Source organism: Pyrus communis, chromosome 13 (assembly GCF_963583255.1).
Source record: "Pyrus communis chromosome 13, drPyrComm1.1, whole genome shotgun sequence".
Taxonomy (NCBI): Eukaryota; Viridiplantae; Streptophyta; class Magnoliopsida; order Rosales; family Rosaceae; genus Pyrus; species Pyrus communis.
The window spans coordinates 12,032,600-12,051,335 of record NC_084815.1 but is presented as its reverse complement, the minus strand read 5'-3'; the positions used below and the strand labels follow the sequence as shown (position 1 = coordinate 12,051,335).

At 37.4% G+C, this 18,736-nt stretch overlaps 2 protein-coding genes across 2 annotated transcripts; both read right to left on the bottom strand.

Moving 5' to 3' along the window:
• Positions 1 to 2,319: 2,319 nt before the first annotated feature.
• Positions 2,320 to 10,763, bottom strand: LOC137712528 (alpha-L-arabinofuranosidase 1-like). The gene is made up of 18 exons (XM_068451605.1): positions 10,475 to 10,763; positions 9,938 to 10,144; positions 9,793 to 9,847; positions 8,686 to 8,897; positions 8,179 to 8,300; positions 7,922 to 8,075; positions 7,301 to 7,370; positions 6,051 to 6,196; positions 5,910 to 5,955; positions 5,790 to 5,842; positions 4,937 to 5,081; positions 4,624 to 4,742; positions 4,417 to 4,488; positions 4,232 to 4,335; positions 3,592 to 3,648; positions 3,262 to 3,460; positions 2,712 to 2,858; positions 2,320 to 2,594 (listed from the first exon to the last, which is right to left on the bottom strand). The coding sequence occupies exons 2-18, from the start codon at positions 10,109 to 10,111 to the stop codon at positions 2,442 to 2,444; spliced, it is 2,028 nt and encodes a 675-aa protein (XP_068307706.1). The 5' UTR covers positions 10,112 to 10,144; positions 10,475 to 10,763; the 3' UTR covers positions 2,320 to 2,441.
• Positions 10,764 to 14,127: 3,364 nt separating this feature from the next.
• Positions 14,128 to 18,394, bottom strand: LOC137713172 (histone-lysine N-methyltransferase, H3 lysine-9 specific SUVH1-like). The gene is made up of 3 exons (XM_068452439.1): positions 18,199 to 18,394; positions 15,240 to 17,628; positions 14,128 to 14,420 (listed from the first exon to the last, which is right to left on the bottom strand). Exon 2 carries the CDS (start codon positions 17,436 to 17,438, stop codon positions 15,291 to 15,293), a length of 2,148 nt encoding a protein of 715 aa, XP_068308540.1. The 5' UTR covers positions 17,439 to 17,628; positions 18,199 to 18,394; the 3' UTR covers positions 14,128 to 14,420; positions 15,240 to 15,290.
• Between the last annotated feature and the right edge of the window lie 342 nt (positions 18,395 to 18,736).

Here is an 18,736-nt window from a genome sequence, read left to right as displayed (position 1 = left end):
GTTATACTAGGGAGCATCATGGGATCCTGATGGGCATATGATACTTCTCGCTTTCTCTAAATCTTCAACATTGGTTTCCATTCACTTTGCTTCAAAGCCTCCATCACTTTGTATGCAACCTTACATAAAAGCTATGTTTTAGTTATTGACATCTAGTACCTTTTTATCTCTATTTATTGTCTTGCATAATAAGTTAAGGTTCTCCTATTTCTAGTGGAAACTAGAAATAGAAATCTCGGAAAGAAAGTAAAACTGTGGATATAGAAGATGAAATTTGAGAAAAAGCTTAGCAACAATAGTTTACTGCTTTGGAGGAAGTTTTTGATATTAAGCTGATATCTACTTGACTTGAGTTAGTACTCGGTATCGTCTAGTGTTATTAAGATATGCAAAGATTGAATATCGCACTTGTCATTATGATCTATGATTATGAAAAGGAAAACTTCAGAAAGGGAGAACAATATATTTATTGTATTGCAAAAGGAATGGAATTCAAGAGCTTTTAAAAAAATATAGAATCAAATCTCCATGAAAATCTGCTGTAGAATTCAACCCCTAAATTAAGCTAATAAGCAATTACAAGTCTGTTAACTTGAGAAATCAGGAGGTTAAATCAAGTAATTTAGTTATAATTTCATGCAGTAATGACACTTCTGAAGTATAAGTATAGAACTTGACACTGGTGCAAGTAGAATAAAAGTCTTTTGATATGCCTTAATGAAGACGTCAGCTAAATATTTTTCAGTGGGGATAATTGAGTCAAAACCTTTTCTGATGCCACTTTAGTGTGTAGGCAGTTGTGATGTTCTCTTTGTTGGAGAACCTGCACAATCTGCACCGTGATATCCCTCAATACGAAGATTTCTTTATTTCAAAAGAATTAAAATTCTCTGAATACATTTCCTTGCTTGGTGTGAGCAGTGTACCCCTTCAGCGCTAATACTGACTGTTATCTTTAAAAGAAGCATTTTCATGTACAGACTCTGTTCTTTTTGACAGATTGGTAATGTGATGGTTGTCAAGGGGAAATAGAACTTGTGAAATTCGATTTTGAAACAAATGTCAATAGTGTCATGACAGATGACAGTTTTTTACACACTATCCTGAATCTTGCTGGTAAAGTGATGTTTGAATTTTGCAGATGCGCGCTTATTACCTGTTGAACTACCAGAGATGATGTCCTTAACAAATAGGTAGACATTAAATCATTTTTATTGTTTCTATTTTTCACTATTCTGATTACTCTATGATTGTTTGATCGGCTACATCTCGTTTAATAGGCTTTCTTTACGAGTTCATTGGAAAAGACAATTTTATTTGGCATTATTTCTTGACAAGTTGGATGTCAGAATCTAGTTTATTTTATTTTGTCATTATTTTTATGGTATCCATGTTAACTTTCTTAATTTATGAACTGTCTAGTAGCCAGCTGCCTTTATTAGGTAGTCAGAGGTGAAGTCGGGTTTTCTACAGTCTGTTTCGGAGTGCTTATAATGCTTACTGCATTAAATCTTACTTTGTCAATTCACCCATCATATTTACCATCCCTCACCCAGCATATTGATATACGCTTTTCACATTGCTCGATATGTAAACGAATAGATTTAAGGTTACAGATTGCAATCGTTTTCATCCTTCCACTCTTCTTTCTACCATATTATGTTCCCGCCTGCTCTTTCTGTTTCTGCTTCTGTTTCAGTTTCAGTTAGGACGAGATTAAACGTTCTTCATGAGGATGGAATATTGATCCGACTAACCCGTCCTCAAACTGATAATTGCAGTTTCAGTTACGACGTTAGGAGGACTCCTCTAATATCTGCATCATTGATGTGAGTTGATTATTTACCAATTATTTTTTCTTTTCTTTTAAAACATTAGCCGAATGCTGAATTGTTACTAACGATTTACCATGATATAAATTCAGTGGGTTTATTAGAGGACCCGGCGACGATCCAAAACCTGTGGCATTTTCATTTCATGACAAGTTTAAACAGGGACCATTGCTTTTTGTGGTAAGTCCCTGCTTAAATGTTGTGTGCTTTGCCCCATCACATGTACTTGGAACTCTTGTTTATGATTCCCATCTGTTGGAGCGTATTTATATTGGTTTTCTTGAAAATAAATGCTGCAAGTTTAGCCTAACTAGTGCTTTACTTTTTTAGTGTTGGAGTAGTGGATTTTGCTGCACCTACCCTCTCATATTTCGTTCGCATCTTCTTCCCTAGTTTGTTACTACAAACGCCGGATTTTCCAGCGACGAGACTTCATAGCTTATTTGTAGAGTTAGACTAGTGTAAGGTGTGATTAGCGGTTCCAACAAAGATAAACCGTTTTAGTTGGATTATTTCATATAATTACATGGGATTAGTTTGTATTTGATTACACTGGGACTGAGTTACTCGAGTCACTCGAGTGACTACATACTACATACGATACAATGTTTAAATAGAAGATACAGAGACAGAATCAGCTCCAGTAGTCCTGATGATATCGCTCGATTCCATTAACAAATCAATGGAGGTGAATGAACGCGGAAAGATTACAACCTCCATTTCCTCACCCGCGGACTCTAGCAGGCTCTGTTTGGGCATCACCTGCATTCAAGTAAGGCCAATTAAAATCATATCATCGTCGATTTCTCATCCTAACATGCAGGCAACCCAAGGATATGAAAGACGAAAATAGTAACGTTACAAGGTCGATTCGGTTACCTTCGTTGGGTCGTTAAACGAATTCTCGTCCATCTGGTTGTTTGATGTAAGCACAGTTTTTGTTGACCCAGACAGACTAATAGAATTTGGCTCCAACCCATCCACAAAAACCTGCAGATTCACTGTGTTGGTTCCCAAGTTCACAACCTGGACAAGGGCAATAATCATCAGAGTAATAAAACGTAACAGAATACGATATGCGTCATACTGGTAGAAACTGTATTTTAACTCGGTGATAGGAGAAGCAGTTAACATGCAGTTGCTTCAGTCAAGATATGTACGGAATTCCAAGGCTGAGCAGAAATGAAGAAAAAAATAGACAAGATACGTATTTATAACGAAAATAAAGAGTAGAATACTCCAGTCAAAGTATAATATACGTTATTCTGAAGCAACAAACAACATACGAGTTTAAGAGCAATGTGATAAACGAGTTTGTTTGTTTCTGTTCTAGGCATTCCAAGTATGTTAATATTAGATGGCTACAAACACTTTAATGGTATCGACATGTTATAAGCTACAAACTCAATTAAGCATAAAAAAGTAATACCTTTATTCTTAGGTAAGTATTCTCGTTTTCTGAATTTTGCCACGAAATTGCAGATGCAAGAAGTGAAGTAGAAGAATTCATTTGGAGTGTTGAGTTGTAAAGAGTTGCTCCACTAGATTCGTTGAACAGACATTGCACCCAGTAGCTAGGAGTCCCGTAGAGCTGTGAGGAGTCGAAGACAATTGCATCCGGATTCCACCTTGATGAAAGAAAAGTTTCAATTTTAGTAATAATAAACAGCATTGATCCGATCCTCTTTTGAAAACAGCATCAATCCACCGTAATACATAAAAGTTGCATTATACAAAAGGAATGAGAGGAAAAGTATACCGCCTGTCATGGGTATTGACAAAGAGTGGTGCATAGCTTGCCATCTCAACAATATCACTGCATTCGTACGTAGACAGACAAAAATAAGTACTCAATAGCTGCCATTTTAACAATTACAGATGTATACTTTTGCAAAAATTAGATGTAAAGATGACAACCTCAGAATCCCGGTGTACATATAAAAATGCTTAGGGAAGGAGTTATAAAGATTTACAGTGAAATTATGACGGGAAACTGTGATTTCTACATATTTTAGTAGTATCACGGTGAAATCCTATGCTACAGGTATATCGGGGCATCCTCCAACTTTAAATTTATTCAATTATCCATGCCACTGAGAACTCTTTCATGAATACCATCTTTATTTATCAGATTCCCAGACCACCTCCAAGGACTTTCCATCTCTTAGTCAGTTCAGTACTATTCTATTGGATCGGGTTGGGAAATACCAGAAAGATTCGAATGCAAAGAAAACATGTGCAGCTGGTCTTACACAAGGAGATCTTGTAACAAACTACGTGGTTGTGACATGCAGAAATGCAGGAATGATATACACTTTTTCAAGAAGAAATACTGTACTTGTAAATATATATAAAGAAGTCCAATCTTTAATGTTTTGTAGAACATATGCACAACAGACCTGTTTTTCTCCAGTCCAATAAGAAATCCGGCTTCAGCTAATGCTGCTAGAAGACTTCCTCTCCCAGCATCTTTTCCAGTCACGGCATACTCGCTCACAAAAGCCTGGATCATATTGAATACTAAGAATGGAAAAACAGGTAGGAACTTAGAGCAGATTAAATCATACAAAAGCTCATGAACTACCTTGGGGCCGTTACGTGACGTGTGATCAAAATGATTGGCCATAGAAAACAAGTTGCTAGCAGATGTATAGATCTAACCAAAAAACAGAAGGTAAGAGGACTATCGCAAATGTTATCCATGTAGCCAAATTTTCAATGGCCCCATATGTCGAATGGTAAAGAAGATTATTGTCAAGTGGAATACAAGTAGCGGTGTTATGATATTTACATGAAAATCATACATATCAGCTGGATGATCCAACTGACGAGAAGAACCGTCGCAGTTTGAAATCATTTTGATGTCAGGATAGGCATTTCTTATAGCACTAAAGAACTTAAGGTAATTTCCTGGTCAAGAGAAAGAGGGAAAGCATAAGTCTTGACATGCTGCACAAAACAGGCTCCCACAAAACAGAGGCAAAAATGCTGCAGCCCCACCTCCAAGGCCGCCTAGGCGCGCCCTGAGGCGAGTCTTTTAAAACACTGATAATAATCAATCAGTTCCATCTCAACAAGAAGCATGAACTACAAAACATACAAACCTCGGTAGTTCTTTTTTCCACAATCCTCATTCCCTATAGCAACATATCTCAAGTCAAAGGGCTCGGGGTGTCCCATTGCAGCACGAAGAGAACCCCATGTGGAATTAGGACTGCCTCTAGCAAATTCTATACCGTCGAGAGCTTCCTGTAAACAAGAAATGTGAAAGGTAATCCATAAATTTGAGATCTATCAGCACATACTGTGCATAAATAACAAGACTGAGAATTGAATAACAATAGTTATCCAATATTGACACCAAAAACGTTTATTTTATGTGTGGTTCTTTTTGTTTATGCACTAAACCAGCATTCAACAGATATATACAACTGATATTTATAATAAAATCATTGAGAAGTTAGAGCGTATTGCAGAGATTCCTAGTAACAAACAATGCATCACATGCTTTGTACTGCAGTTTTTTACAATGTTTGATGTACTCCTTGAGTGGCAATTTGGGGCTCGAAGCTCTGCCCTACCCTTGCCAAAGCAACCCTACTTGGCTTCTGAAGAGACTACATTTTAAGAGGTTCACATCCTCCTATGTGAATAATGAAGTTGGGCTTTGAGAACAGTGAATTCACTTGAAAACCAAAAAAAAAAAAACAACTAAATTTGATATCTTCATATCATATTTGGCAAATCTTATGCGTCTTACACCAAAGCACATAAAGTAAAGTCGTTCATTTTCAAGGCTTAAACATAATTTGAAAAACTGTTGTCATCGGCATATATTCACTTCAATTGAGAAGATATAACACAGATAAAGTAGTTAATGTGATGATATATCAATTTCGGTAACAGCGAGCCAGTTACTCATTAGTTACGGAGAAATGGGCAGCTGTTCGGGCATACCTGTACAAATGGTAAGACACTGGAAGTATCAACTTGATCATTGTGACTGATTCCTACAAATTGAGAAAGTTAATAATGACGTACATATGTGATGATATAAAGCGTTAATGAAATGTGTACCGTTATTGAACACCCATATTGGTAATGAGCCAAGGTCCTCTGATAGCTGCAGAAACAAAAGTTTTCTTTACTAATTGTTACATAGGGTAGCAGCATTAACCGGGGACCCCGATCATTCCACAACAATAACAAGATACCTACTTGGAGAAACTCAAAATAACCAAGTCCATCGTCAGTCCAGTACATCCAAACATCACCAAAGTGTCCAGGTCTCTCTTCCCAGGGTCCAATTGTTTCTTTCCAACGAAATGCATTGCGTAACCATTCACCTTCAACGAAACAGCCACCTAACCAACACAAATATAAAAGCCAACTGTATTAGGTTGAATTCTAAGGAACTAGTGTATATATAAGACTTATCTATTTACAGAAAAATCAAGGATTCTTAGCACTGTTTGGAATTTAATTAAGCTTCCCCAGATTATCTTTGTCAAGAGGTCAGGACACCAAGCATTAAGGTTCCGGAATAAGAAAAAAAAATATCATGTCCAAAAACGAAAAAAACTAAAAGTCCAAAGAAAACGGTGAATGTAATTTTATATCTGCAGAAAAAAATCGATAGCAGGCAAAGTAGGACAAGGTTACTTCTATTTGAGCTTGTTTTATAAAGATCTGCTTATTGTTTTTGAAACAAACAAAGATTCTTTTAATTTATTAAATATTTTGCTAAACTTTGCTCTGTGAAGTGTTCATTGCTAAGAGGATTGAGAAAATTAAGCATAATGGATAGGTGTCACTAAAGACCATGTAACCAAATGCAAATATGAAAGAAAATGAGCCATCATAGATGTCTTATGTGATAATATAGTTAAAACATATGAAAAACATGAACCTCGGCAACGAAAATGTCAAACCTAGAATCTTCCATCAATTTTGGAGCCTAATTTACTTTGACGGTACATTAGGGAGCATAAAAAAGAGTTTGAACTCATAATATACGTACATAAACGTCAGGATTGGAAATATTAGACTTCCGTTTGATGAGTAATCATCCTTCAGGAGCTTTTAAGTTTGGCAAGTGTTGTATAGTAACTTTGCGATCACACACACAAAAATACATATGTACATACAGTTCATCAATTGACCTGCCATAGCATAGATGTTTTCTTCACATTATTCATAGAAAATACCGCCCTCTTGGTATGATTGTAACTAATTTACACACAATAAAGCGAATATAAACAGTGTTTATTTCTTCATCAACAATATATTTCTGTAAGATCGTTAATACTTTCCAACCTTGAAAATTCACTACTAAATCATATATCAACAGTTTAGGCAAGGTGGCCCCACTACAGCTTGCATGTTTCAGCTCCCATATATTTTAAGTGAGAATTACATACGACGAGCTCAAGTTTAGCAGCAGTCAAGTATCAAGAATCCAGATTTACCTGGAAATCTGAAAAACTGAGGTTTTAAATCAGCCAACATTTGGACAAGGTCCTTCCGAAATCCATGTCCCTATGCCAAAATAATAGATTCATAATGAGTAATAAGTTGTATAAGGATATCAATAAGTTCTTTACAAGTTAGCATTACCAATTTCAAAAAAAAAAAAAAAACAAAAAAAAAAAAAAAGGAAGAAGAGTAAAATCTAAGTTAAACCATTTAGGATTATTTTAAACATAGAAAGTTTGGAGTGGCAATAACAATTCCATTTATTTATAAGAACATAATTTTACTAATAAAAAAGCACAAAATAACATAGACAAGGTATGAAAACAAAGGATACAAGGTCAAGCCACAACAACTAGATTAGATCACTACAGCTTTCCAATTATAAAACACCAAGAAAAAACAAAAAAATCCCTCAAGTGTGGATTCTTTTCCTTCCTCACACAACTTTATCCATAACACCCAAGCGACCGGACAATGAATAAATAGGTGAACTATGGAACACAACAATCTCAGTTGGAAAGAATTGAGGTTATCTCTAGCATAGAATCACATGAGAAAACCTTATATTTGTAAATTGTAATGACCTTGGAAAACAAGGGGAAATAAAAAGGTACCTTATATGTATCCAAGGGAATGGCTGACACTTGATCAAACCATATCACCCCTTTACTGGTTGTTGTCAATTGCAGTCTTGAGTTAGGATTTGTTCCTTGGGCTATCAACTGAACCTCGAATTTTGTCCAGTCTGAAACTTCTGAACCAGAAGCACTGCATATTCAACGAAAATGGAAATATGAATCTTAAATGCAGAATAAAAAAATTTTAGTAAGAAACTGTTGATTGCAAAATATATTAGAAGAGAGGTGCGTACATAATGTTCGCAGCAGCAAGTTTCTGCAACCCATCTGAGCCTGTCAGTGATACGGATACATTGATTGATCCAGATGAACGAACATAAAGAACAGCATTGTATGTCTTCCCTTTTTCTATATTCTGAACAAAAAACATAAATAAAAAGACAGTACCAAAGAGCAAAAAGGAAAATATGCAGTAGTTGTAGTTGTGTGTGTGTGTGTGTATTATCTTGCGATAAAAATGGTCGCGTTGCTAAACCATGAATCTGGACCACAAATTCTGGCAAAATCAACTTGATGAATGATCAAGTTCACAGCTTAGGTTGCCAGCCAGTCTGTCAAGAGAACATTTCCATATGTGTGCATGTAAGTTGCGAAGGTTAGGCATTACAGCGAATAACATTACTGCCCAAAAAACCCCTCGCAAATGGACAAAGGGGAAACTTTTCCCAACTTGTAAATGGGAGACCTAAAGCACTAGGTGGAAAACTGAACCCATTCAAATTAGGTGTAAAAGTTCATACCATGCCCCAGAACCCAGGGTTATAAATTCCAACACCCCCAGCAGGGCAGCTATTGGCACCTTGGGTGTCACATAGCACCTCCATTCGGAGTGCAACCTTATTGCGGTCAAAGCATGATGAACGGTCCGTTGACACAATCAAAAAGGACTCATTTCCAATTATCGCCCAAGGATCAATGTTAGAAGGAGTGTTAGGGCCCCCAGCTTCAAAACCTGTGGGAAAAAATTAATGAGAAGCCCAGCTTTAAGCATGCAGTTAACATAACAAAGCAGGATAGCTCATTATAATCTTTGATACAAAATATTTCTTCTCTCTGTATTGAATGCAGAATTTTCAACAAAAACTCGGTAACCTCATACTGAATAATCCAAACTCATTCCGACACTTCAAACAAACTTAAAACTGACAAGGCAGACGAAAAAATCGAAGGGTTGAAAAAAAAGAGGGATCTGGTGGTACGTATTCAATGCAGAGAGTCAGATAGATAAAGAAGGAAATAGGTGTCACACAAAAAGGAGAAAATTTCTTGATTGTCGTCCACCAACCACACTTGCACAAGCGGTAGAACACTTATTAACTCAAATACAATGGTTTTGCATCAAGAAAATTTATTTTGGTGAAGTACAGCCTAGTCCATCTCTATTTGCACATTGAAGCGTGACCTGATAGAAACATATAAAACCAAGTACGACAACTCAACAGAAAGAAGGATCGGATGGGACCACATGCGATCCCTTTCCTTTCTTTTCAGACTGGAAATGAGTCCTCTTTGATTTTTTCAACGGACCTCAATCAAAGAGGACTCATTTCTCTCAGCATTCCAATTATGCTGTGAGACATCCTGCAATGGTGGGATCCCTTTAAAGAAGCTGACTATAAATAGTTTGGTAATGTTCTCTTGCTAGCGAAAGAAGTGCTTGTGTCACCAGACAATTTGAACCACACGTTCATGCTGCAATTAATCTAATAAATGGTCTACATTCATAACTTAGCAACACAAAGATAAGCATCTGATATTGCCGGACAGTTTGTGGAGAAAACATTTTCCTGCATTTGCTATAATTTCACTTATTTTATTAGCTGGAGTTCAGAGAGTTTGGAAGTAACCTCTGTTGCTTACAAGCTCAGCCCACACCCCGCCAGCACCAGCATGGTTAATCTCCTGCAGTGAACAAGTTTTAGAAAGCTGATAATTCTGCACAATTCTGAAATTCAAGTTATTGGAACTGAAACCAAAGATGAATAACGCAACCTCAAAGAAAATTCCGAACAGCGTGTCAGATATTGGGCGTGCAGATGCTTGAGAAGCATCGATAAGCAGGTTTGCTGTCTGGTTTGCATCGACTCCAATGGCAAAGCAACGATAGACGGAGCAAAGCAAGACATATAGCAGAAGAACAATGTGAGGGGACTTGCAAGAGCCCATTGCTCCCTTCCCACACCCACTTCTGCCTACAGCCTAATAAAGTATCGATTTCCGAGATAATTTAGTTACATTCTTACCAATTAACCACACAGAAAGAACAAACACAAAGTGCAAAATGGTGTTTCAGGTGATTAGATTAGATTAGATATAATTAAGGCAGCTATACTATACACAGAAGCTCAATCAAACTAAGACAATTAACAGGAATTACTTCTTCCACCAACCATTAATTCATTGAACTGAAGCTACTATTTACCGAATTTACAAATTACATATAAAAATTAAAAAAAATTTAAATAAAAACCCAGCAGAATACCCAGAAAGATGGTGAATTTTGTTTCAAAAACTATGCAAAGAAATTACCTAATAAATTATCGTCGTTTCGTTTTGGGTGTTCGGTCTCCAAGACTCCAAGTCTCCAACTCCAATCAAAGTAAGAAAGATTAGTTTATAAAATCGATATTTCCAAGAGGCAAGAGGCAAGAGGGAGAGTGCGTTGACTCGATGATTCTGTATAATTATCCTTATCTGGTGCTACAGCCTATAGATATACGTGTGTGTATATATAGCGGAGCATCCGGGATTTGCCTTGCTTTCACGTAAACAAATGCACCAAGCAAGCAATGAAGCTAGCTAGCCGCGGCACACTCATTGGGCTCGCTCGCTCAGTGGAATGGATTGCAAGCAAAACCAATACCAAACCATTTTGCTTTGTTTAAGAAAAATCTTTTGTGGGTCCATTCATGTGTCTTTACCTGTAACAAAAAGAGCTAAATATAACTCCGTTCAGAATTATAGCGGTAGAAATCGAAATTTCGGTAAAATAAATGTTGACCAATGCATTAAAATTACAATCTCCACTCATTTCACCTATATCATTCACTTACTTCACCTACAACATCCACTCATTTCACCTACCTACAACCTTCACTCATTTCACCTACATCATCCACTTACTTCACCTACAACATCCACTTACTTCACCTACAACCTCCACTCATTTCACCTACAACATCCACTGACTTCATCTACAATCTCCACTCACTTCACCTACATCATTCACTTACTTCACAAAGAAAATTTGTGGTGGTGATTCATTCTCAAAGCCTATAAATAGGCTTCTCCATCAAGGTATCAAGGATCCTAAATCAACCAATTCACCAATACATTTCTCTACTCCCAAAATGGAAGAGAATGCTCCACACACATCCAAATCCTTGAAGCTTTGAAACTCCAAAGCTCTCAAGCATCCAAACTCCCAAGAATTCCGAAGGATCGAGAAAGCACTCTTCGTTCTTAGTCAAATCCTTGAGGCAATCGTTCATCCAAGATGAAGCCCCGACGGCCCTTGCATCAACAAACAACAGTTCTTCAAGATCAAGCCCCAAAGGCCCTTGAAGATCCGTTCATCTATTCATCAAGATCAAGGCCCAAGGGCCCTTGGATCAACACAACCACAATCTAAGATCAAGCCCCAAAAGCCCTTGGATCAACACACCCATTCCTCCAAGATCAAGCCCCGAAGGCCCTTGGATCAACACATCTGACAACCCTCAAGATCAAGCCCAATGGCCCTTGAACAAACTTCCATCAAACTTTAAGATCAAGCCTCGAAGGCCCTTGAAGAAACTTCCTAACCTTCAAGATCAAGCCCAACGGCCCTTGAAGAAACTTCTATCAACCTTCAAGATCAAGCCCAACGACCCTTGAAGAAACTTCCATCAAACTTCAAGACCAAAGCCTTGAAGGCCCTTGAAGAAACTTCCAACCGTTCATCCAAGATCAAGCCTCGACGACCCTTGAATCAACAAATCTACATCCGACGAAGATCAAATCAGAGGACCAAATTTGAGAAAGATCGTAACCCCAAAATCATTAAACACAAATATTATTTTGTACACGTGTTCTTGTTTCAAAAAATTTCCATGTTCACAATAGCACTGTAAAAAAGTTATTTTGATAAGTAGTGTTATGCCATACTTATATACTATCTCCAACCCAACTGAAGGAGCTAAATATAGCTCTCTTAATAATTTATTAATTTTAAATTTATTGGTTAGTTTAATTAAATTACCTTTGAATGTTTTCAAATCTAGTCTTTGGATTTAAATCAATTATTACAATTGAAGAGCTACCCAAAAAGGGCTAAGAGGGAGTTATATTTGGCCAGCTTGATGTCCCTTTAGTCAAATAATGGCAAGTTAGGCCATCTCCAACAAACCTGGCTAAAGGGCTTTTGGGCCCCACCGGGCCAAAACACCCAAATTAGGCCAGCATACTAGCCATTTTCAGCCTGCCAGCTAGCCCTCTGGCCCAGCCCACTTGCCCTCCAACAGCTACCTAGCGTCAGCATAACGCCAGTTAGCAACAACTAGCTAACGTCAGGTTACCGTTGGAATTTGAATTTTTTTTTTCTGGACGAATTTAAAATAATAATAATAATAATAAATTTCTAATTTTTTTTTCCTATAAATACCTAAACTATTTCTACACCATTTTTACATACTTTTCACTATTCCATACTATCCGAAAAATTATTAAGATTATATAACTATATTTTAGTATATCCGAAAATTTTATTTTAATATGGTAGTTTAATTTAATTAACTATATTAATTTAATTAAAATAATAAATTATTAAGGGGATTATGACCCTCCTTGGGTTGCAGATGGCTTTAGACTCCATAGAATTATAGCCTGTCATTGGTTATTGATGAGTTTTTATACAAATTAAACTAGGTTTTGGTTTTTGAACGTTCAGCACTGTCCACTGAAAGTGGCTAAACTCATGACGTACCGAGATGGATACATGAAAAATGTCTTGATCTTATCCCGTGGACCCCAACATTCATCCGTTTATCCGGCTGACGGATGACGAAACGGCTTGCACGGCACCTGCCGTATATGGAACATTCCACATCATCATTGGATTTGGGATAAGTCTAGTCCTTTCCAACCAAACAAAAATACCATATACATGGTCGTTTTCAGTTTTCTTTTTAAAAAATGTTATCTAGTTGTACATCATTCGTACTAACTCTCTTATAAAAATGGAATCCACGTACATTGACAGACCCTACCTTTATTAGAGAAACGATACAAATGATAATACAAAGAATATAAATGATGGTATAAGTAGATGGTAAATGTAACACTACTCTTTCTTTTTTACGTCAGTTCTCACTCAATTCATCCAAATTTTGGTTTTAAAGAAATTAAAGAGGAGTCACGGAACACTACCACGGTGACATGTAAGTCATTCTCTTGTTTAGTAACACTTTAATCACATTGCTTTAAGACTATCAAACAGATTAGTCCTGTCTTAGGAGGGCATAATGAATGTGCAATCTTTGAATCGAAACTTATAAAGATGAATGAAAATAACTCGTAAAGAATTTATGATGGCCTGCCCCATTGGACTTGGAAAGACATAACCCAACTGTGACAATTGAAAACGACATGTAGATACATCATTTCCAAGTAAAAAAACTAGCACAAAATAACTCATACAGAATTTCTGCTACTGTCCTGCCCCCATTATAGTCGACGAACCAAACTCACCATGAGAGAATCAGTGTGCGCGAGCGGCCAAGCAAAACACTAAATCATTTTATTCGCCCACTAATATTAAAATGTACCGTAGAATCGTTCACACGAAATTACCGCTTGAATTTGAAACCACACACCTAAAGCAGACCTCGTCGTACAAATGCCAACCTCCTACTCCTAGGGTACAAGTCACAACAACCTCCTCTTCTACCAGAAGAAGCTCTACAAACCGCAACTATGAACCTCGCTTACATGCTCTCAAAGATGGACTAATGGACAATATGATTTTGTACGATAAAATGACTTGAGTAACCATCACCAGGCTCCGGTCTAACAAGCTTGGGGCCTGAAGGAAAACACGAGCCCGCGCACAGATGGAAGCCGGTGCATGCCCTAGAGCAAATGCACTTATAACCCTGTGCACAAGCACATGGGGCTTAGGTCCTCCGATTCCACAAAGCAAGTCGTTAATAAACAAAGAAGAAACCTACTTTTCCACTAAAAAGGAAACCACACACAAGTAAATAAACTAATCCACAGGAAATCTCCTAGTAATTTTAATGTTACAAACTTCATACATTAATAGTACATTGACAATGCTGAGAACGGATCTCGCATGTGCCCATTAACTAAAGTCACAAGGGGGAAGTATGATGTTCCTCAATACCTGAAAACCAGATGCCTTCCAAGGTAATGAAAACAGCAAATGGACACACATACCGCATCACCCCCTTCTTTCTGCCAAAGTAATACAAACCAACTGCACAAGGGGCAAGGCAATATGGAAGGGTAAGAACTTCATTTAAATAGAAAAAACATGAAGTCGCGTATAAATATTTGGACACTGAGAAGTGTCAGTATGGAAATAGAGCAAATCATATATGCCCATAGCGACATAGTTACATTATATAAGTTTACAAGACACAAAATTTGATAGATCAATGCCAGATGGGCTGTGACCTAGTTTTACTTTTCTGCGTCTGGTTTATGATATTCTCACTTCTCACCATGAAGTGCGTAATAAGTGAAGACAGTTCCTTGAAAATTTAACGCATGGGTGGCTATGGCATTGAACTATTAAATACAGGATTCAACAATAAAGATAAGGATTGCTGGCCTGAAGGTGGAAGGGATGTAGATATACAATAAAGATGGATCATGGATAAACAGGACCCAAGTGAACGCCAAATACTAGACGGGTGTTAATGACACACTTTTACTTTGGAATCTGAGACAAAAATTGATTCAACCAAGACACAACACACAGAATCGAATCCTTCACACATTTTCTGAACCAACATTTTAGGAAAAGAATGTTCCTTCTACATATTTTGTCTTCGAACACGTGAGATATTCATGCCAAATCAACATATTTCAAGATAACATGAACCGTAAAACCACTACTAAGTGCCAAACGTAAACTGTTTTCATGATCATTCATGCTACGTTCAAGATTTAATCATTCTTTGAAGTCCGGTTAATTTAAGAAGCATTTATATGATAAAACAAGAAAACAAGACAAACAGAAAAAGTATCATAGTAAGAAATAAACTCAGTCAGGAAACTGAAGGCCTCTAACCTTTTTCTAGAAGGATAATTTATCAAAGTTCATCCTCATATGGTACACCCATTAGTAAAAGAAGCTTCTGCATTTTATTGACCCACAAAGGCACACTTTCTTCCTATGGTATGCTTTCTCTTGAGGGACCATCCCATAATCATATGTCAACTCTGTCATAGGAGGTATGTGTCCAACCGCATAAAACGCAATATGGAGGTCAGACTCATTTTTGTTTTCCCTTAAGACTGGCTGCCAAAGTACATTTGGAGAACAGCTGTGATTCATAAAACGAGCAACATTTCCATCAGTATTTGCACTTATAATTAGAGGAAATGGGGCCTTTGAAGTCTCAGTAGAATCACCAGGCAGAACCCCGAGTGGCTGACAGGTACGAGTAGCATCGAAAATGTAATCGTCTTCATAATCACTCCCCATTTCTTCTACCCCAGAAATATTAAGAACTTGTCCTGCATATTCACATAACAAAGAACCAGCGCGGATGGGATCCAAAGACCGCAGACCCCAACCTTTATCCTTAGTTCTAAACACCTCCAGACGAACTTTCAGGCCACTTTGAGACACTCGATTCCGACAATTAGGAGGGCACTGACAGGATGGACCACATTCATGCAGTAAGGATTTTTGGTTCACAAGAAGCCCATTTGCAGTATATGGGAGAAAATCTCCATTTTTCTTAATGCAAGAGCAATTGGAATTACCAGGGAGACACCCACCAATACAGAGACATCCATCAGAGGGTTCTGTAAGATTCACCGGTTTAGAATACTGCAGGCTAGAAATATATGTGAAGTGTGCAGGACCTTTCTCGCCATCAACATCATTTACGAGAGAAACAGGTAAATTTTCAGCTCCGGAAGTAAGGTCGGGCAATATAAGTCCAACCCTTGTAGTAGTAGTTTCTTCTTTCCACTGTTCAATTGATTTCCAAATGTTAAATGCTTCAGGCTGGCCAGGTAACCTTACCAATTTATACTTAAATACATTGCAACCACTCTTCCCCTTGTCGACCCATGATTCGTGAATTTTATATAGACCATCATAGACATATACCTTCCCAGTTGGATTAGATACATCCCTTAAACCTCGAATTACTCTGACATCATTACCCCGATGCAAACTTTTCTCCAAAGCAAGATTACCCCTTTCAAGCTTCTGATCCTTCATTTCCTTATCTCTCCTGAAATCATTGCTAGCATTACCACCTTGGCCACTGTATATCAACACATTCGAATCCTCCACAGAATCCTCATATCCTCCAGAAGAAACAATGCTCAATGCTAAAGGCTCTTCCTCTGTACTGTTCTTGACTCCCATGTAATCAATTCCACCCATAGTTGGAGCATGTAATCCAACCAAGCACAGTTCCATTCGGAAAAAGAAAATATCCCCGACTTCAACACCAGGCACTGCACCAGTCCTCTTCTTGGCATTTGTCCTAATTCCCTTATTCATGAAGAGTGTTCCTGTCCTTAGATCAGGGCGTCCTGTTCTTGGGGCTCCTGGTATTCTTTCCTTCATCTCTTCAATTTGTGTAATCCTTCTTCGCACCAAGTCATAGGACGTGAGTGCATATACAACCGATTCCCTGTCACCATCAGTTTGTTGGAATGTATTGGTATATGTTGTAAGAACATTATCAATTATTGCATCAATGTCAACATCAGGCAAAGCAACATTAATGTCCTGGCCACCCCTTGTCCTCTTTTGGGACCGGAACTTACTCCTTGAGCTCCCTACCTTCCTTGTATTTTCTCCATCAAAACCATCTTCCTCTGCATTCCCACTTTGGGATTGTGGCTGACCACGACTTCGAGCAAGCCTTCTTGCTGTCCTCGTATCTCCATTAGCGTCTGCGGATGGAGGCGTCCTAAATGAATTAATTGGGACTGCATTTGATATTGGTTTGTTGAAGACAAAAGATGCATTACCACTTGGTGTTTGCAGATTTTGTTCAAGTGGCCTTTGCGACTCCGGTGAAATGAAGAACGGAAAAAATGGGGCAACCCCGGGTGGGAAAGGGCCAGCAGGAGAAACACAAACGAAAGGAGCAGCACCTTGTGGAGTTGAAAATGAAGTATTATTAGAAGCTGACGGGAACAACGGAACAAGACGTCTCAAAGGCCTTACATCTAAAACCTTAGACTTGTCAAGTGACCCAAAACCAGGAACAGACTCTTGACCTAAACTTTGTTCCATTAAATCGTTTCAGGCAAGAAGCACGGTTTTCAGCTACGACAAATGCGGTAAGAAAGACTGCCTCCACTACGAAAGCAGCCACAACATAAACTTGTCACAGAATCAAATTGCAACCATTTCAACCAGAATACATTGCAAAATAAGCAGTAATCTTTGCAGAGTTCTTGAGGATACAAAGTTGACTAATCTCCTGCAACATGCAAAGTTTTAAATAAATTAGAGAGACGATAAAAACTAAATTTACCCAAAATTAATAGATTTTCATAGGGTGAAAAGAAAGAGGTAAATCCAACTACTACACTTTTTTGTTGGTGGAAAATATAGTAAATTGAAATAATAACTCGCTTTAAGTTTAAGCTAAGTTGACAAAATGATTTTTGCTCATCCGAACCCAGAAACCACATGCAACACATCATTCAACTAAAATTCTTTTTATTTCCCAGTTTTCACTTTAATTTCCCAGACTTCCAACAAGTGAGAAATTACCTTCAATTAAGTTGTATAATGAGAAAATGAAATCAAAACTAAAACGGTTTTCACTTTTCAGACTTCTCTCAGCAACCAAACAAAGGATATGAGGCATAACGTAAAACTAAGTGAGAAAAGTTACCTTTAATTCACAAGGTAAACCAGTGAAACCAAGAAAACTAACTTATTTTCTCATAATCATCCTATTTTCTCAGAAAATAATCAAGAAAACGAAAAAGTAAAACCCAATCAAAAAAGAAAAATTAAAGATCCATAGAGATCAAGATCGAACCTGGAGATGCAGCGGCTACGGCGGCTACGGGAGAAGATCAGATCGAACCTGGAGATGCAGCTGCTAAGGAAGAAATCAAGATCGAATCTGGAGATGCAGCGGCTACGGGAGAGGATGAGGAGGAAGGCCTACGGGAAAAGAAAGGCAGCGGCAGAGAAGATGGAAAGAAGATGAACGAATTTTCGGAAATTTGGAGAAGTAACCAAAATTTAGAGCCTGTATAGAATTATAATCAGCCTTTAAAATTTATGGTAATTATAAATAAAATTTGATATGAAAAATACTAATATATCATTAATACAACAAATTTTAGTTAAGGGTGTGTTTATTACATCGGATTATTTCGGAGTAGATTAACTTCAGGAACTAAGCTGAACTGACATAAACTAGATTAAAAAGAATTAATTTAGTGAAATATTTGGTGCATTGTCAGACAAAAAAAACAGAATTATAAACAAACTCTCCAATTATATTATTTAATTCTTATCTATTAACATTTTATTATTAATTCTATTTTTTCCTATATCTCTCTCGAAAT